This window comes from Microcaecilia unicolor, chromosome 5 (assembly GCF_901765095.1).
Source record: "Microcaecilia unicolor chromosome 5, aMicUni1.1, whole genome shotgun sequence".
Lineage (NCBI taxonomy): Eukaryota > Metazoa > Chordata > Amphibia > Gymnophiona > Siphonopidae > Microcaecilia > Microcaecilia unicolor.
In genome coordinates, this window is record NC_044035.1 from 85214530 (window position 1) to 85234451 (window position 19922).

At 47.7% G+C, this 19922-nt stretch overlaps 1 protein-coding gene across 1 annotated transcript in view; it reads right to left on the reverse strand.

The window, feature by feature from the left end:
- PTEN (phosphatase and tensin homolog) overlaps nt 1-19922 on the reverse strand; it is a 308757-nt gene that overhangs the window by 140267 nt on the left and 148568 nt on the right. The window contains exon 6 of the mRNA XM_030203074.1: nt 5528-5669. Coding sequence (XP_030058934.1) covers nt 5528-5669 — 142 coding nt within the window. The remainder of the gene's footprint in view (nt 1-5527; nt 5670-19922) is intronic.

Here is a 19922-nt window from a genome sequence, read left to right on the forward strand (position 1 = left end):
TCTGCCAAAAAGTGTACTGCACGAAGCATCCCTATGACGGAACTAAGGTTCTTGAGATAACTAGATGACACTTAAATAGCGCGATTGATGACCCTGAGATTCCCAATAGGATGAAGGAAAATTCCTTCTTGGGAACTAGAAAGTAAAATTGCATTCTGCAGAATAAAGCGAGGAAATGGCCGAAGGCCCAAGGTCACCAAGAAAAATATAAACTGGGATGTTTGCAGAGGAGACAAAAGACTCTGCGCCAACCTGACTAAACAAAGAGAAAATTAGAGATATCTGATGAGAGATCAAATGAGAGGCTTGGCTACAATCACCACCCAACCTAGAGACTGTAAGAAATGCAACACCCGGTGTGTGACCTGAGAACTCTGCTGATAAGACTTTCTCCAATTAGGCAGTCGTCTAGGTAAGGATGAAATGACCCTGAGAGCGCGATGAACATCCTCTTAGATCTATAATAGAACGGAAGAGCGAGTACTGCTGAAAATGACTGGTTAATGCATAAGCAAAAAACTAGCCATTCTCTGGGTCCTGAGGAGAAGACCAAGGACACCAGTTAAATAGGGCTACAAACCCCAGCCCTATCTCTGTGGCGTTCCATAGTTGGGTAAGTTCCAAATATAGGAGTCCACCAGCTATGGTAGTACGCTCCGGACAGAAAAAATTGTCCCAGTATGAACGTCTGATTCACTGGCCTGTAATTTCTTGGATCTCCCTAATCCACATACCACGGTCATGCCTCCTCCCTCACTGAGATGTACCAGACTCACACCCAATAGATATGAATGTTGAGCTTGTTTCAGGTTAAAACACAGAACCTAGGCCCAGGGTCCCCGGTATTCCTAGTTGTGATCAGCCATGGCAAATATTGTATGTGTTAGTTTGCAGAATTACTGCAAAGCCTTGCTTTTGGAGCAGAGGTTGCTGTTCGACACTCTTGTGAGAGTTGTCTTTTTTTTTTTTCTTTGTTTTTTAAATGCTGTTCTGATTGTAGAAAGGTGGACCTTTGAGCTTTCCCAGTATGGCAAAACTTATGTACCTATGCCCATTAGATATGAATGCTGAACTTGATGGACTTTAGGCCTTTCCCAGCACAAACATACTTATGTACCTATGGCATAAATATACAGGAAGTGAGTGAATCCCCTTCCAATTGAAAGAAAACTCTGGAGTGAAGGCGCATAGAATGAAAATGAAAAAGGACAAACTTGGAAAATACCTGTAACAAAAAAAGTGAAGTTGTGCCACAGCCACTTGGTGAAGGCAGTGTAGACAAGACTATCTGAATTCAAGAAAGCTTGAGACAACATAAGGTCTCTAAGGAAGAGGAAGAGATAGCAGATGGTATGTATAGGCTTACTGGACCAAACCAAGATGTTTATAATCTGCCAATGCTGAACTGATACAGTAGAGACAAACACAAGGAGATGGTTTGAGGACCTTCCACTATCTTTAAGTGGGAAATATGCAAAATGAAAGGATGACCTTATTCTCTAAGTGACCATATGTCCTGTAAGTACCAGAAGAAAGCTAAAATGAAATGAGAGGCTTCAAGGCCGTTGGAAAAGAAGGGAAGACATGAATAAAGCATGCCTGCTAAGGCAGCCGAGTGATTGGGAGCTTGGTAGACAGGACTGACCCTCAGAGAATATGAGAGAGCTGATATATCCCCATGGCATCTGAACAATCTACTGTATGCCTATAGAGAAGGCTTCTTAAAGTCTGAAAAAGAAAACACTGTATAACACTACAGCCATTGAGAGTGATTCTTGAAAGAAATGAAGTTATTATGGCAAGATTTGAAGAATTCCAGTCAATTGACTATTAAAGACAATGCTGCACTTTGCACCAGGAAATGAAAAGGACACAAAAAACAAAACAACCATAAAATTGTGTACTAAGAATACCAGAGCTAATAGCCAAGTTATAAATCTAAAACCTAAAGCCAGAAAACCGTGAGAGATATCTATATATGGACCCTTTAATCCAAATATTGCCTGCTTATATGATGTGGGTGTTAGAGTCCTGTTTACCTCACACACGTGTGGAGACAGATGATTAGGAAAAAAACAATTTGAAGGTGAGCTACACTTTGATGTGCCGCACAGCCTGCAACAGAGATCAAAGTTCTGGACCGAGAAACAATGGAGGGTGAATAAAAATGGGCGCCATTCGCACCACTTACACAGTGGCGGTTCCCGAAAGTGCGCCTGACACCTCCGCAACAAGCGGAGTAGGGCAGAACGTCAAGAAAGGAAAAATAAATAACAGCCAGCGAACTATGCCGCAAAAAAAAACCGGAGAAAACAGAGAATCCGAATAAAACTGAACTCCATAATAGAGAAACTGCAGCTGCAGCCTAAAAAGGCAGCCTTTCACGCCAAAACTAAAAGAACGAAATTGCTGACAGCGCCAAATGAAGAAACTCGAAAGACAGGTATCCGCAGAAAACTTGAAGGAGCCGAGAGCGCTTACAGTCCGGCGCTGCGAAAAACCGGCTGCAGCCTCCCCTGACTGGCGATACTCTCGCCACCCGAAAAAAAAACAAAACTTGTCGCGCCCCAATTTTTTTTTTTAATAAGCCTGTGCCCGCTGTCCAAACGCGAGGGAACGGAGGGAGAAATTCTGAGAAAGAAAGTGGCTCGTTAAAGGCCCCGTCAACATTATTTTCTTCTATTTCCTTCCCCTCTTTTTTTTTTTTTTTACACAGCTAAATTAGCAAAGAAAACACACTCAAGAACAAAAGAATAACCCAGAGCTGTCTGCCCAGTAGAAAACTGGGGATTGTCTTTTTTTTTTTTTTTAAACAGCTAAGCCTGCTCGTTAAAAAGCTGGGTAAAGAAAATACTTGAAACCTCCTAAAATGGCTGCCTCTCCCAAAGACCATACACCTTGCTAACCAAAGGGTAGTCCTTCCCAGTTAAGTATGGGAGATGGGGAGGGACTCGGGGCACCCGAGTGTAACACCCCCAGAGGCTGTAAAAGAAAGAAAAGAAAACCTTATCTGTCCAGCATCTAATAGAGAATTCCTAGGCACAGAAGGAGAAGTAGCAATTAGCAATATTGTTTTTTTTTTTTATTATTATTAGCCTCTAAAAGAGAAAGAGAAAGAAAGAGACTAAAGGGCCCGCTTCCTACCTGCTGGGAGACTGAGAAAATACTGAGGCTAAGGTCACATGGCCAGGGCTCCTATTAGCTCTCTAGAGTCAGAGTTTTTCTCAGTCTCCACCTGCTGGTAGGCGAGCACAACCCATCAGTCCAATCCTGGTCCGGTCCGGAGGGACGCTAAGGAAAAGACCATTTAACTTAAGATGCAATGCATCCAATGATCAATAATCCTTTTGGAATTATGATACATTCATGGAAGTTTCCTAAAAATTTAAACTGAATAAAATTAAAGCAGGTACTCCATATTTAGGCATGCAAATCCAAAGTTTATCAGTGCTTCAAATTTTTCTAGTTTATAAAGTATAATTTCTAATGCAACATTATTAAACAATTCTATTATAAAACAAATTATATAATTCCTTGAAAACATCAGTTTAGAAGACAATGGGAATATGGTTATGAAAGCATTTGTTGGGAACCAGCTCATGACCCAGTACATGCCGAAGACCTGAATTTATTAGCTGTAAGTTAGCCTTGAAGAAGTTGATGTTGTTAAATACACTGCATGGAATTTAGAGAAAGGTTATTTTAGGGTGCAGTTTGACTGCTTAATTTGGAAGCTAGAAGGGTATGAACTTCCTTCCTTTCACTCCTCTGGCACACTCATCTTTCTTCCCTCTCTGTCTCAAGAACAGCATTTTTCCTCCTTTCCCTTAACCTGGTGCCCTGCAATCTCTCTTCTCCCCCTCCTCTCCCTCCCTCATTCCCTGCCCTGAAACATCTCCCTTTCCCTTCTTCCCAATCTGCAATATCACCTAAATGCCTGTCTCTCCACCACCCCCATCTTTCCCCCTCAAATTCCCAAATGTCTTCCTCTCCCTGCTCTGCAGTCCTCAATCTCCTTTCCACTCCTGCCCAGTATCCCATACCTTTCTTTTTTCTCTCATCCCTACGCTCTTGTTTAAACAAGACATCACAATCTTAGGGCTGCAGCTGCAACAAATTCAGCATGGGCTCTATAAGCTGCAAAGGTTTGGTCAACGCTAGCTCCTCTCACACAAGATTACTGTTATCTAGGAAATCATGCAAGGCAATGGGGCCTGTGGATCTCACAAACCTGTACTGAGTTTGTCTGCTGCTACTGCTACTAGGAACATGAAACCTGAGCAGGCAACTTATTTGGAGCTCCCTCACTCATGGGCCGATGACCAGAAGCAAACAGAGGCACTAGAGGCTGTTAGCGCCATACTAGCACCTTTGCTACCGATCCATGATCAGAGCCCCCAAGCGTGAGAAACAATGCGCTCGCGGGCTATAAACACAACTAGCATGCAAAACAGGGTTCTTGGCACAAGTAGCATGCAAATACACACTAAACATATTCCTCCTCAATGATCGGTGAGCAGTATGCCAAAACCTAAGCCAGCTCGGAGCTGACGTTACGGTTTGCAGGAGGAATGGTAAGCCCTGTCCAGCATGCATTTGTCCCCCATTTCCCGTAATGCTGCAGCCTTTGCCCCCCCCCCCCCCCACTCCCCGGCAGGAGAAAGAAATATGATGTGAAGCCCCGCTCAGCATATCCCAGGATGCATTGGGCAGGGCACCATTTTCAAGGCGGCACTGACGGAAGAGGAGGGAGGCCACCTCCCTCCTTCAACAAAGGTAGGGGGTGGGGAAGGGCCATTAGACTACCAGGTTGGGGGGCGGGGGGAACTGACTGGTGGCCCAGGCCACCAGGGCTGCATGTGAAGGGGGGGGGGGGGTTAGGGGTTTGGAGACCCACTGGATCTCCAGCCCCCACCCCTGAACCTGTGTCAGGGGGATGGGGGCGGGTTTTGACTCACAGCCTACTGGGCCACCAGGGCTCTATTCGAGAAAATGCTAAGGGGCATTGTGAGAGCTGGAGACCCACCAGATCTGCAGCCCCCCCCCCCCCCCCCCCCCACACACACACACACTTGTGTCGGGGGCACTGGAGGTCCGCCGGATCTCCAGCCTCCATGTCGCTTGGCTTCAGGTGGGGGTACTTAGGGTCTGGTGGTCTCATGGACCTCCAGCCCCTGTGTTTGATAGGTCTGGGCTTTTGACAGCCTAGACCTGTCAAACAAGTGTGGGACAATCCTCCCGCACTTTTACCATATGATCAGAGATAACAACGTGCTTAAATTTGCATGCTATTATCTCTGATCGTAGGGGCGGTAAAGCCCCGTGCTGTTTTTAGAGCGCCGATTGGAACAGCACAGGGCTTTCGATCATCTGACCATCAGTTCTGGCACTGTGTTGTGGTGCATTACCCCTAAGAATCCCAAACTTCACCAATGAAGAGAAAGAAAAAAAAACCTACAAGCTGTGTTAATGGTTCTCTAATGGGAGCACAGCATGAGTAAACAGGAAGAAAAGAAGTAGCACTTACTACATGTTCCCCCACTGAACATTGGAATTGTTTCAAACATCATCTTATGAAATAGCAGTGCAACCGGTCTATAATCCAGATTCTTCTTCAACAGATAGCTATAGTAAAACACATACCGCCTTTGACTGGGAATAGTTACTCCCTAAATAAAGAGAAAACAGAAGTTGAATATTCTGAAAAGGAAAAGTTTTTTTTTATTTTATTTATAATTATTTTATAACACTTTTTACAAGCCATACACTTGTGAAACAGAAACACAGCAGATGCTAACATGCTAGTGAAGAAAACATCATATCATTAAGGTCAGCTTTCTTAGACCAAATTAAGTGGGAGGCGTGGCTGAATCATAGGAGATTTATCATAGGTAAAGCGAAGATACTTACCTATAGCTGGTATTCTCGGAGGACAGCAGGCTGATTGCTCTCACATGTGGGTCAACATCCGCTTCTGCCCAGGAATCGGCATTTTGCAAGCAAAATATAAAAAAGTTTTGCCAGAGTCTTCTGAAATGCGCGGACTGATTTCCCGCCCGTCGCGTGAACGCGTTCCCTCAATTAAATCAAAAAAGCATAAAAAGAAGGAAATAACTCCAATGGGGCGGTGGGTGGGTTTGTGAGAACAATCAGCCTGCTGACCTTGGAGAATACCTTTCTCAGAGGACAAGCAGACTGCTTGTTCTCACATGTGGGGGTATCCCTAGCAACCAGGCTCACTCAAAACAATGAACATTGGTCAATTGGGCCTTGCAACGCAGAGGACATAACTTAGATTGACCTGAAAGCATAAACAACTACAACTGACCTGAAAGCATAAACAACTAACAGAGTGCAGCCTGGAACAGAACAAAAATGGATCTACGGGGGGTGCAGTTGGATTCTAAACCCCAAACAGATTCTGCAGCACCGACTGCCCAAACCGACTGTCGCGTCAGGTATCCTGCTGAAGGCAGTAGTGAGATGTGAATGTGTGGACTGATGACCACGTTGCAGCCTTGCAAATCTCTTCAATGGAGGCTGACTAAGTGAACCACTGACGCAGCCATGGCTCTAACATTATGAGCCGTGACATGGCCCTCCAGAGTCAGCCCAGCTTGGGCATAAGTGAAGGAAATGCAATCTGCTAGCCAACTGGACATTGTGCGTTTTCTGAAGGCGAATCCCCTCCTGTTGGGATTGAAAGAAACAAACAACTGGGCGGACTGTCTAAAAGGCTTTGTCCGCTCCACGTAAAAGGCCAATGCTCTCTTGCAGTCCAAGGTATGCAAACTGCTTTCATCAGGGCGGATATGAGCATGGGGAAAGAAAGTTGGCAAGACAATTGACTGGTTCAGATGGAACTCAGACACCACCTTTGGCAGGAACTTAGGGTGTGTGCGGAGGACTATTATATTGTGATTAAATTTGATATAAGGTGCATGTACTACCAAGGCCTGAAGCTCACTGACCCTACGAGCTGAAGTAACAGCCACCAAGAAAATGACCTTCCAGGTCAAGTACTTCAGATGGCAGGTATTCAGTGGCTCAAAAGGAGCTTTCATCAGCTGAGTGAGGACGACATTGAGATCCCATGACAGTGGTGGAGGTTTGGCGGGGGCTTTGACAAAAGCAAACCTCTCATGAAGCGAACTAAAGGCTGTCCAGAGATAGGCTTACCTTCTACACGGCGATGAAAAGCACTAATCCCACTAAGGTGAACTCTTACGGAGTTGGTCTTGACAAGTGTAGAAGGTATTCAAGTAGGGTCTGTGTAGGACAAGAAAGAGGATCTAGGGTCTTGCTGTCACACCAGACGGCAAACCTCCTCCATTTGAAAGAGTAACACCTTATTCAGTTAACAACATATATATTTTAGTGTTGGGCAATTAACGCTTTAATAACACTAGTCTCAATGGAGAAGGGTAGTTAGTGGTGTTCCCCAGGGCTCTGTGCTGGGACCACGACTTTTTAACATATTTATAAATGACCTAGAGATGGGAGTAACTAGTGAGATAATTAAAATTTGCTGATGACACAAAGTCATTATTCAAAGTCGTTAAGTCACGGGAGGATTGTGAAAAATTACAAAAGGACCTTACGAGACTGGGTGTCTAAATGGCAGATGACGTTTAATTTGAGCACGTGCAAAGTGAAGCATGTGGGAAAGAGGAACCCGAATTATAGCTACGTCATGCAAGGTTCCAAGTTAGGAGTCACAGACCAAGAAAGGGATCTAGGTGTTGTCGTTGATGATACGTTGAACCTTCTGCTCAGTGTGCTGCTGCGGCTAAGAAAGCAAATAGAATGTTAGGTATTATTAGGAAAGGAATGGAAAACAAAAATGAGTATGTTATAATGCCTTTGTATCGCTCCATGGTGCGACCACACCTCGAATACTGTGTTCAATTCTGGTCGCCGTATCTCAAAAAAGATATAGTGGAATTAGAAAAGGTGCAGAGAAGGGCGACGAAAATGATAAAGGGGATGGGACGACTTCCCTATGAGGAAAGGCTAAAGCGGCTAGGGCTCTACAGCTTGGAGAAAAGGCGGCTGAGGGGAGATATGATAGAGGTCTATAAAATAATGAGTGGAATTGAACGGGTAGATGTGAAGCGTCTGTTTAAGCTTTCCAAAAACATTAGGACTAGGGAGCATGCGATGAAGCTACAATGTAGTAAATTTTAAACGAATCTGAGAAACTTTTTCTTCACTCAACGTGTAATTAAACTCTGGAATTCGTTGCCAGAGAATGTGGTAAAGGCGGTTAGTTTAGCAGAGTTTAAAAAAGGTTTGGACGGCTTCCTAAATGAAAAGTCCATAGACCGTTACTAAATGGACTTGAGGAAAATCCACTATTTCTGAGATAAGCAGTATAAAATGTTTTGTACATTTTGGGGCTCTTGAGGGGTATTTGTGACCTGGATTGGCCACTGTTGGAAACAGGATGCTGGGCTCGATGGACCTTTGGTCTTTCCCAGTATGGCAATACTCTTCGTGGAACCTTTTCTGGAAGCAAGCAAGACTCGGGAGACACCCTCTGAAAGACCCAAGGAAGCAAATTCTATGCTCTCAACATCCAGGCCGTGAAAGCCAGAGACTGGAGGTTGGGATGCAGAAGCAACCCCTCGTTTTGAGTGATGAGGGTTGGAAAACACTCCAATCTCCACGGTTCTCCGGAGGACAATTCCAGAAGAAGAGGGAACCAAATCTGACACGGCCAGAAGGGTGCAATCAGGATCATGGTTCCGCACTCTTGCTTGAGTTTCAGCAAAGTCTTCCCTACTAGAGGTATGGGAGGATACCCATACAGAAGGCCTGTCCCCCCAATGTAGGAGAAACGCATCTGACGCTAGTCTGTCGTGGGCCTGAAGCCTGGAACAGAACCAAGGGACTTTGTGATTGATCTGAGTGGCAAAAAGATCCACTGAGGGGGTGCCCCATGCTCGGAAGATCTTGCGGACTATGCCCATGTTCAGTGACCACTCGTGAGGTTGCATTATCCTGTTCAACCTGTCGGCCAGACTGTTGTTTACACCTGCCAGATAAGTGGCTTGGAGGAACATGCCGTACCGGCGAGCCCAAAGCCACATCTGGACGGCTTCCTGACACAGAGGGCGAGATCCGGTGCCCCCCTGCTTGTTGGTGTAAAACATGGCAACCTGATTGTCTGAATTAAGATTACTCGGTTGGACAGCCTTTAGAGTGTTCCAGATCGCTCTTAATTCCAAGAGGTTGATCTGCAGACCTTTTTCCTGAAAGGACCAGGCTCCCTGAGTGTGGAGCCTATCTACATGACCTCCCCACCCCAGGACAGATGTATTTGTCAGCACTTTTTGTGGCTGAGGAACTTGGAATGGTCGCCCCATGGTCAAATTGGATCGAATCGTCCACCACTGAAGAGAATTCCAAAGTCGGTGGACAGTTGGATTACATCCTCTAGATCCCCCGCAGCTTGAAACCACTGGTAAGCTAGGGTCCATTGAGCTGATCTCATATGTAGATGTGCCATGGGCATGACATGAACTGTGGAGGCTATGTGCCCCAGAAGTCTCAACATCTGCCAAGCCGTGAACTGCTGAGACACTCGAACCATGGACAGAAAGTTGTCCGCCCTTGCCTCGGGGAAATAAGCTTGAGCTGTCTGAGTGTTCAGCAGAGCTCCAATGAATTCCAATTTTTGGACTGGGGTGAGATGGGACTTGGGATAATTTATGACGAACCCCAGTAGTTCCAGCACCTGAATAAATATTCGCATGGACTCCAGAGCACCTTCCTTCGAGGTGCTCTTCACCAGCCAATTGTCAAGATAAGGAAACACATTCACTCCCAGTCTGCGAAGCGACGCTGCGACTACAGCTAGGCATTTTGTAAACACTCTGGACGCAGACCGAGGGCCAAAAGGCAGTACACGGTACTGAAAGTGCTGTGTTCCCAGCCGAAATCGAAGATACTTCCTGTGAGCTGGAAGTATCGAGATGTGTGTGTAAGCATCCTTTAAGTCCAGAGAGCATAGCCAATCGATTTCCTGAATCATGGGAAGAAGGGTGCCTAGGGAAACAACTTTTCTCGGATAAGAAATTTGTTCAGGGCCCTTAGGTCTAGGATGGGACGCACCACCCGTTTTCTTTTGCACAAGGAAGTACCTGGAATAGAACTCCAGCCCTTCTTCCCCTGGTGGAACGGGTTCGACTGCTTGGGCCTGTAGAAGGGTGGAGAGTTCCTCTTCAAGTACCTGCTTGTGCTGGGAGCTGAAGGACTGAGCTCCCCGGTGGGCAATTTGGAGGCTTGGAGTCCAGATTGAGAGTGTTTTCTAACTGGACAATTTGAAGAACCCACCGGTCGGAGTTTAAAAAGAGGCCACCTTTGGTGAAAAAATATTAACCTTCCCCCAACCGGCAAGTCCTCCAGTACGGACACGTTTACTGAGGATATGCTGAACTGGAGCCAGTCAAAAGTCTGTCTCTTGCTTTTGCTGGGGAGCCGCAGTGGCCTTAGGCGCACGCTGTTGGTGAGAAGAGAGCTAGGACTGAGCCTGGGCAGGCTGCCAAGGAGTGTACCCACGCCTAGCATAGGCATAGAGAGCACTCCTCTTCCCTCCAAAAAAACCTCCTAGATGAGGAGGTAGTAGCAAAAGACGCCCGGTGGGAGAGAGAATCCACAGCATCATTGTGCTTCTTGATCTGGTCAACTAGATCCTCTACTTTCTCACCAAAAAGGTTATCCCCCCCCCCCCCCCCCCCGCAATGAACATCAGCCATCCGCTGCTGGACCGAATGATCCAGGTCAGAGACACGCAGCTATGAGAGTCTGTGCATCACTATACATTGGGCAGCAATCCTGGATGCTACATCAAAAGTGTCAAACGTACCCCTGGCCAGGAATTTTCGACACGCCTTCTGCTGCCTGACCACCTGGCAAAAAGGTTCAGCCTGCTCCGGAGGGAGTGCATCAACCAAGCTGGACAGCTGCCTCATCGAGTTCCGCAAGTGGATGCTCATGAAGAGCTGGCATGTCTGGATCCTGGCAGCAAGCATAGCGGCCTGATATGTCTTCCTCCCAAAGAGAGTCCAAAGTTCTAAATTCTCTCCCTGGGGGCACCGAGGCATAGTCCCTAGTACTCTTGGCTCTTTTGAGGGCAGAGTCCACCACCATGGCAATGTGAGGTAGCTGAGACCTCATCAATCCAGGCTCACCATGGATGTGATATTGGGATTCAGCTTTTTTCGGGATCACGGGATTAGACAGAGAGAACGACCAGTTTCACATAAGGATTTCCTTCAGTACATTATGCAAGGGAGTCGTTGCAGCCTCTCTAGGCGGAGAAGGATAATCAAGGACATTGAGCATCTCAGCCCTGGGTTCATCCTCAACCTCCATAGGGAAGGGAATAGCCGCAGCCATTTCCCGGACAAAGGAGATCAAGGATAGACACTCCAGTGGAGAAAGTCTCCTTTCTGGTGGAGGGGAATCCCATGGGACTCGTCAGAAAAAAAAGTACCTGGGATCTTCCTCTTCCTCCCACGAACACTCATCTTCAGTATCGGACAAAAAACCTCAGAGTAGTCCGAACCTGAGCCTGACGCCGAGGAACAACGTCCTCGATGGCGGTGCCGAGAAGTCGACGCCCACCTGGACTCCGGTGAGGCTTCCTCCATCGACGTCAAAGGGGAGTTGACCTGGGTGACAGCAGACACCGATGCCGCAGGCAAAGAGCCAGATGCTGCTGCAGCACACGGTACGGTACGAAAGGCGCAAGCACCCCCGACACCGAAGCAGACTGGCGCAGCAATTCTTCCAGAAGCTCTGGAAGCAGGGCCCTGATGTGCTCGTCGAGAGTCGCAGTCGGACAAGGCTGCAGGGTCGGTAAAGGAGCCGGTGGCAGAATCTGTCAAGGTTTGGGAGCAGGTACTGGGCTGCCAGAAGACCAACGCATCGGCACCTTCTCAATAGACGGGGAGTGATCCTCTCGGCACCAACGCTTCTCGGGTGCCGATTCCATCGACACCTCGGAGCTCCCAACACCGTGTGTCGAAGGAGAATGTTGACTGTGCTTCTTCGCCTTCGCTCGATGCCCGTCATTGAGACTCCTCAGTACCAATGAGGACGTGGAATCCTCACATCTCCTTGGGGCTGGGTCCGATGAAGGTCGGTCCTGGGCGGCCTGCATAACAAGAGGCCTCGAGGTAGGTGGAGACCCACTCAATGCCTCACTGCTCTCTCAGCACGAGTTGGTCTTTCAGCAGCCATTAGCTCTGCTCCCGACATCAATGCTTCCCTCGATGTCGACGCTGCCGACCTCGGTACCAATATCGTCGTTGAAGGACCGGACCAAGCTCCAAAAAGCTTTTCTCGTTGGGCTTCTCGAGATGCTTGCGTCCGTTTCTTCATACGAAGACACAGACTACAAGAGGCTGGCCTATGGTTGGGCCCAAGGCACTGGATACACCAGGCGTGGGTATCTGTACCTGAGATGGTCCAGTTGCACCGAGTACAACGTTTGAAGCCGCTGGGAGTCTTCGATGACATGGAAGGAAAAACGGCTTCGGCGAAATTAAAAGCCGCGATTGTGCCTGTTAAAAGAAAAAGGCACAAAAATAAGGGGAAAAAAAAAGACGTCCGCATCGAACAAGAAAGGAAACTTCTAAAGGGAGAAAAACTAAGAAAAGTAAAGGAATTCTCTACTTTTTTTTTTTATTATTTTAATAACGATCATGAAATAAAAAAAATTGAAAAGAAAAACGAAAACTCTCTCCTGGGCCCATGAGGAACAGTGAAAACACCACCACACCTCAACGCGGAGAAAAAACAACTGAGGGAACGCGTTCACGCGAGGGTGGGAAACCATTCCGCGCATGCGCGGTGCGCGCTACACATGTGCCAGAAGACTCAAGCAAAACTTTTTTTTTAAATTTTGCTTGCAAAATGCCGATTCCTCACATGTGAGAACAAGCAGCCTGCTTGTCCTCGGAGAAAGGAAAAGTTTCCATATGGGTACCATCAAATTTGAAAACTGTGCTGCAGAAAACTTCCTTACTTCATATGGAAAAGTTTACATATGAAGTTTCTACAGCACAGTTTTCAAATTTGATGGTACTCATATTTGCATACAGTTTTACATGAATATGCAAAATATTTTAATTCCACAAACATTTTTGATAAGGTCATGTAGCTCAGTGTAGTGCAGTGTAGGAAAATCTATATTCAGATTCACTGTCATATCTAAATAGACCACAAGGACTGTACACTCAGACACAGGGCTGAGGCGGAGGCCTCAGGCGGCACTTTTCAGTTAGTGGCATCTTGCCGCCGACCGGCCTGCCTACTTGCCAGCTTCCACCCTCTCCTTTGAGTCCATCTCTCCCTTCAGTCCCCCCCTCATCCCCAAGCCAGCATCTTGCCTACCATCCCCTCTTCCCAAGGTCTACCTTCAAGGTCTTTGTAAGCCACATTGAGCCTGCAAATAGGTGGGAAAATGTGTGATACAAGTGCAATAAATAAATAAATTTGGGGGCCAAACAGTTGCCGGTAGCCATTCATATACACCGCCCTGCTGCCAGCCCAGATGTCTTCTGTCTGCTGCAGTCCACCTTCTCTAACATAACTTCCTGTTTCCTCAGAGGGGAGGGGGGCACAGTAGAGAGAAGACGTTGTGGATGATGGCAAGGCAGCATCTATGTATAGCTGCTGGTGGAAGTGACTTTTGACCCACAAGGAAAGTAGACTTGGAAGGAAAGCAGTTCAGAAAAGAAGAGAGTGAGTGATGGACAGAGAGCAATGTCACACTTGAGGGAGGAGGCTTGGAGGGAGGGAGATGGTGTGAGAGATGGGGGCAGAAGGAGGAAGAAATAACTAACTAGAGAGGGGAAGGAAAGATGCCAGATTTAGGGGACGGTGAAGGAGGGGGAGAGGAAGAGATGGTATGGGGGGCAGAAGGGGGAGATCAAAAATGTTAGACTCGGGGGAGGGAATGAAGAGGGGAAGGAGGCGGAAAGGGATATGGGCAGACAGGAGAAATGTCGGACTCTGGGGGAGGGGGTGGAAGGAAGAGATCAGGCTTCAAGCGAGAGAAGATGCTGGGCTTCAAGGGTGGAATGAGGGACGGGGGAGATACTAGGAATATTGGATTCATATGGGAGAGGCCATGCGAAGGTTCTCAAGGAGATGAGTGAGAGGAGGATAGTGAATACAGAGGGTAGAAATGTATAATGGGGAGGAGATGAAAGAATAAAGGGAACAGGTGGCTAGGAAACAAGGAAGATGAGAAATGAGAACTAGGGGATAAGAGGAGATAGGAAGAAGAAAAGTGAAAAGAAGTAGAGGAATAGGGAGAAAGTTGAATGGAGGAGAGAGGAAAAATAACAAAGACACAGTGACAACTGGAAACAGAATTAGAAGACAGGAAAGCAGAAACTAGAACGATATCCTCAACCTTGATTTCATGACCACCTCAAAACTTCCAAGGAATTGATACCCTAAGCATTCACCAAAAAACTGATACCCTCAACTAGTTCAAGGAACCGGCATCCACACCTAACTACCATGTTGGGTCCTCTGTAGACATTACAATACAGATTACCAGAAGCACACACCAATCCCAAATTCCTCTGTACAAAATCCAATCCAGGTCCACCAAGAGCACACACCAATCCCAACAGCTTGGCTCAAAAAGTGACTCTTAACTATCTCTCCTTATCACTTACCCCTACAAACTCAACTATCCAAACAACATCTCCTGGCTTCTCTGATGTTCTGATCATTTTTTTTTTTTAACAAAGAAACACTTAAACACCTGTTAAAATGCAAGTTTCCAACACTACCGGACACTAGATGGTTATCAGTTCCTTATGACACCAGCCGTTGCTAACAAACTGTTATAATGTAAGTTAGTCCGACATGGTTGTTAATAGGAGACATCCTCCACAGTTGTTAACAGTTCCTACACTTTACATTACAATGTTAGATAGGTCCTGTATGTTTGTTTGTTACTTGTAAGTTTAGTTCTTTCATGATTATTACTAGTTTGGTTTATCCCAGTTGTTACTAGTTTATACATTTTATGTAAGCCACATTGAACCAAATGTGCTTTGGATAATGCAGGATATAAATAAGTAACAAATGAAATGGAGAGAAAATGGGACTAACATGATGGAAAAATAAAATGCCCAGACAGGAAGAACAAGTGTTTTATTTTGAATTTATTAACTGGAAAATATTAAGTTTTGGGAAATGTGCATTTGTTTTCGTTTCTCCAGCATGCTGAAGCTTAACTTTTTGGGGTTTCCAATTTAATTTTTGTCTTCATGATTCTCTAATTTGCAATCCCTTTGTTCTATATTTTGCGAGTGTCTGTGTTTTGCATATGACTCATGTGTGGTATGTTTGCATATAGTTTGTGTTGAGTAGTCCCACTTGTTCTGTTGTACCTGTAGTAGGTGCTTTAAAGCAATATTTGTAGTGCTGCCTATTCATAGGTTATTCCGGGGAGGGGGATGGAATTATAAACGACTGTGCAATGGGAAAATTAGGTTCTTACTTTGGTAATTTTCTTTCCTTTAGTCATAGCAGATGAATCCATTACGAGTGGGTTGTGTCCATCAACCAGCAGGGGGAGATAGAGAGCAGTGAAAAACCATAGTGCCTCATGGCCAGCTAGCTCCATCTGCCTCTTCAGTATCTGAAGCTTCCAAAGCAGTGTTACACCGCAAAGCATAACAACATGAACTTCCCTCACAGCGGATGAACACCCCAAAACTGGAGTTATAATTCAAAGGAGGGAATGAACTCATCCTCCTAGAGGGAATGAACTCATCCTCCTGTAACTGAACAGAAATCCTGAAGACTGTTTTCCAACTTCTCCCAATGAGGGAACATATCTACAAGAAAAACTGAACATAAAATTAACATGAATCACATAATGAACCACTGAGGGAGGGCTCATGGATTCATCTGCTATGACTAAAGGAAAGAAAATTACCAAGGTAAGAACCTAATTTTCCCTTCCTTCTCATCAAGCAGATGAATCCATTATGAGTGGGATTTATCAAAGCAATCCCTAGATAGGGTGGGAACAAGCCACACCACGCGCCAGCACTTGTGCTCCAAAATGTGCGTCTCTCCTGGCAGCCACATCCAGCCTGTAATGTCGGGCAAAAGAGAGCTTCAAAGCCCAAGTAGCTGCACTACATATCTCTTGAAGAGAGAGTACTCCAGTTTCAGCCCAAGAAGAGGAAATCGCTCTTATGGAATGTGCCTTAAAGGCTTCAGGCAGAGGCCAGCCAAATAGCAGATATGCTGAAAAGATAGCTTCTTTGAGCCAACGGGCTATAGTGGCCTTAGACGCTGGAGACCCTCTGCGCGAACCTGACAAAAGAACAAAAAGATGGTCAGAGGTCCTGAAGGCATTTGACATATACAGATATTGCAACAGAGCCCTTCGCACACCCAGAAGGTGCAACTGCCCATAGGCTTCTGGAAACTGCTCTTTAGAAAAGGAGGGCAGGAAAATGGGCTGGTTTAGGTGATACGCTGAAACCACCTTAGGCATGAAAGAAGGCACCGTACCTACCATTACTCTGGACTCTGAGAATTGCAGAAATGGGTCTCGACAGGACAGCACCTGGAGCTCAGATACCTGTCTCGCCGATGTCACGGACACCAAAAAGACCGTCTTTAAGGTCACATCCTTCTCCGAAGCTTGCCTAAGCGGCTCGAAGGGCGAACACTGAAGGGCCTTTAAAACTAACCCCAGGTTCCAGGCCGGACACGGGACCCGCACGGGAGGATGGAGCCGAAGCACCCCTCTAAGAAACCCTGTCACATCCGGGCAAGCAGCCAGAGAGAGGCCAGCAACCTTCCCTCGAAAACATGCTAAGACTGCCACTTGAACACGCAGGGAATTATAGGCCAAGCCTTTTTGTAAACCATCCTGCAAAAAGTCAAGTATCGGCGAGACAGAAGCCCACATGGGTGTGATCGCTTTAGAAGCACACCAAGCCTCAAACTGGCGCCAAATCCTGGCATAAGCCACGGAAGTGGAACGCTTGCGGGCCTCTAGGAGAGTGGAAATGACTTTACTGGAATATCCCTTGTCTCTCAATTGCGCCCTCTCAATAGCCATGCTGTAAGACCAAAGCGGCAGGCGTCCTCCATGGTCAACGGGCCCTGTGACAACAGGTGCGGTACCAGAGGTAACGGCAGGAGATCCTCTACCAGCATCCGCCCGAGGTCCGCATACCACAGCCTCCTGGGCCAATCCGGGGCAATGAGAACCACCTCTCCTTGGTGGAGCCGAATCCACAGTAGGACTCGCCCTAACAGGGGCCAAGGAGGGAACACATACAGGAGCTCCGAGGGCCAGGGTTGAGCCAGAGCATCCAACCCCACCAAGTGAGGATCTCTCCTTCTGCTGAAAAAGCGAGGTACTTTGGCGTTTGCACTTGACACCATTAGATCCATTCCGGGAGTCCCCCATTTGACACAAATCTGAAGAAAAACTTCTTCTGCCAGTTCCCATTCCACCGGGTCGATTTGATGCCTGCAGAGAAAATCGGCTTGCACGTTGCTCTGACCTGCTATGTGAGCTGCTCACAGAAACTGCAGGTGGAGCTCGGCCCAGTGGCAAATCTGAGCGGCCTCCGCAGCCAGGGCCTTGCACTGAGTGCCTCCCTGACGATTTATATAGGCCACCGCTGTCGTGTTGTCTGACAGAACCCGGACAGCAAAGGTCTTTTGAAAGGCCATAAGAACCTGGAATATCGCTCTCAGTTCCAAGCGATTGATGGACCATCCCGCTTGCACGGGTGTCCACAGACCCTGAGCATAGCTTCCCTGGCAATGCGCTCCCCAGCTTAGAAGGCTGGCATCTGTTATCACCAGGCACCAAGAAGGAAGCACAAGAGGCATTCCTTGGTACAGCATCCTTTCGGAGAGCCACCACTCCATACTGAGCCGGGCCGCAGGGAGCAACGTTAGTCTGCGTTGATATTCCTGGGACATCAGAGACCATTGTAGAAGAAGGGCAATCTGCAGAGGCCTCATATGCGCTCTCGCCCAAGGAACCACCTCCAAGGTGGCCGTCATCGACCCCAGCAGCTGGACAAAGTTCCAAGCTCGCGGGCAAGGCATCCGCAGGAGCAGACGGACCTGATTCTGAAGCTTGCATCCCCTTTGGTCGGGGAGAAAGACAAACCCCGAGGCCGTGTCGAACCAGACCCCCAAATACTCAAGAGACAGAGGGGGTCAGGTGACATTTGGGTATATTGACCACCCCAGCCTTGTGCCTACAGGACCGCCACCACTCTGGCTGTGGCAAGACGACTCTCGGTTGCCTAATCCGCTCTGATGAGCCAGTCGTCGAGATACGGGTGAACTCTGATACCCTCTCGCCTGAGATAGGCAGCTACGACCACCACTACCTTGGAAAAGGTACGGGGAACTGTGGCTAGGCCGAAAGACAAGGCCTGAAACTGGAAATGCTTTCCCAACACCGCAAAACGGAGGAAACGCTGGTGTGGAGGCCAGATAGGAATGTGCAAATAAGCTTCTTTTAGGTCCAGAGACATGAGAAACTCTCCTGGCTGTACCGCCGCAATGACGGAGCGCAGGGTTTCCATGCGAAAATGTCGTACTCCGAGAGCCTCGTTGACTCTTCGTAAGTCGAGGATCGGTCTGAAAGACCCGCCTTTTCAACGCACGACAAAATAAATGGAATAGCGGCCGCAGCCGCGTTCGGCGGGAGGCACCAGGATCACCGCTCCGAGGTGCAGCAAGACTTGTAAGGTCTCCTCTACCGCCGCCCGTTTTATGGCAGTGCCGCATCGGGACTCCACAAACATGTCTCTCACCGGGGCACCGAATTCCAGTCGGTAACCTTCTCTGATCAGGTCCAGGACTCACTGATCTGAGGTAATCTTGGTCCACACCTATAGAAAGAGGGAAAGACGTCCTCCTATTGCAGGCAAGGAGGACTGAACCGGCATCCCATCATTGTGGAGGACACCCCTGACCTCCTGGCCTTGAACCGGCCCCTGCGGAACGTTTGTCCGAGCGAAAGGAGTTCCTCTGCTGAAAACAGGCACGTTGAGAAAACCCAGCAGAGCACCCCGGGCGATACCTGCGAGCTTCACGGAAGCGAGGTCTGGAAGAAAAGGGAAACACAGAACCCTTGGAAGAAGGTCGCGGCCTATCCTCAGATAACCGCTGGGGTTTAGATTTCCCCAGGTCTTTCACATTCTTCTCCAATTCCTCTCCAAATAACAGGAGGCCCGGAAAGGGTAGCCTCACCAGCCTTTGCTTAGAAGCCATGTCAGTCACCCAATGCCACAGCCAAAGAAGGTGGCAGGCAGACACCGCCACAGACATCTGTTTAGCCAAAGCTCTGACCAGATCATAAAGGGCGTCAGCCAAAAATGACAGGGCCGACTCCATCCGCGGGGCAACCTCAGAAAGGGGGCCCGCACCATTGGCGGGCTGTTCCACCGCTTGCTGTAGCCAGGAAAGACATGCCCGGGCTGCATAGGAACTGCAAACAGACGCCCTCAAGGCAAGGCCCACAATTTCAAAGGACCGCGTCAGCGCGGATTCCAGCCACCGGTCCTGCATGTCTTTCAAAGCGACCCCTCCCTCTACTGGGAGAGTGGTCTTTTTTGTCACCGCCGTGACCAATGCATCCACTTTAGGCATCCCGAAAGGGGTCACGTGCTCCTCACGCAGAGAGTAAAGCTGACCCATAGTCCCGGCCACTTTCAAAGGCCCATCGGGGTCAGACCACTGAGCAGAAATAAGCTCCTGGATGGAGTCATGCAGTGGAAAGGCCCGAGTAGGCTTCTTAGTACGCGCCATCCTAAGATTAACAGAGGAGGCCTCGCCTTCACCAGGATCATCAATTGAGAGGGCCTGCAAGGCATCGGTTAATGGATTCA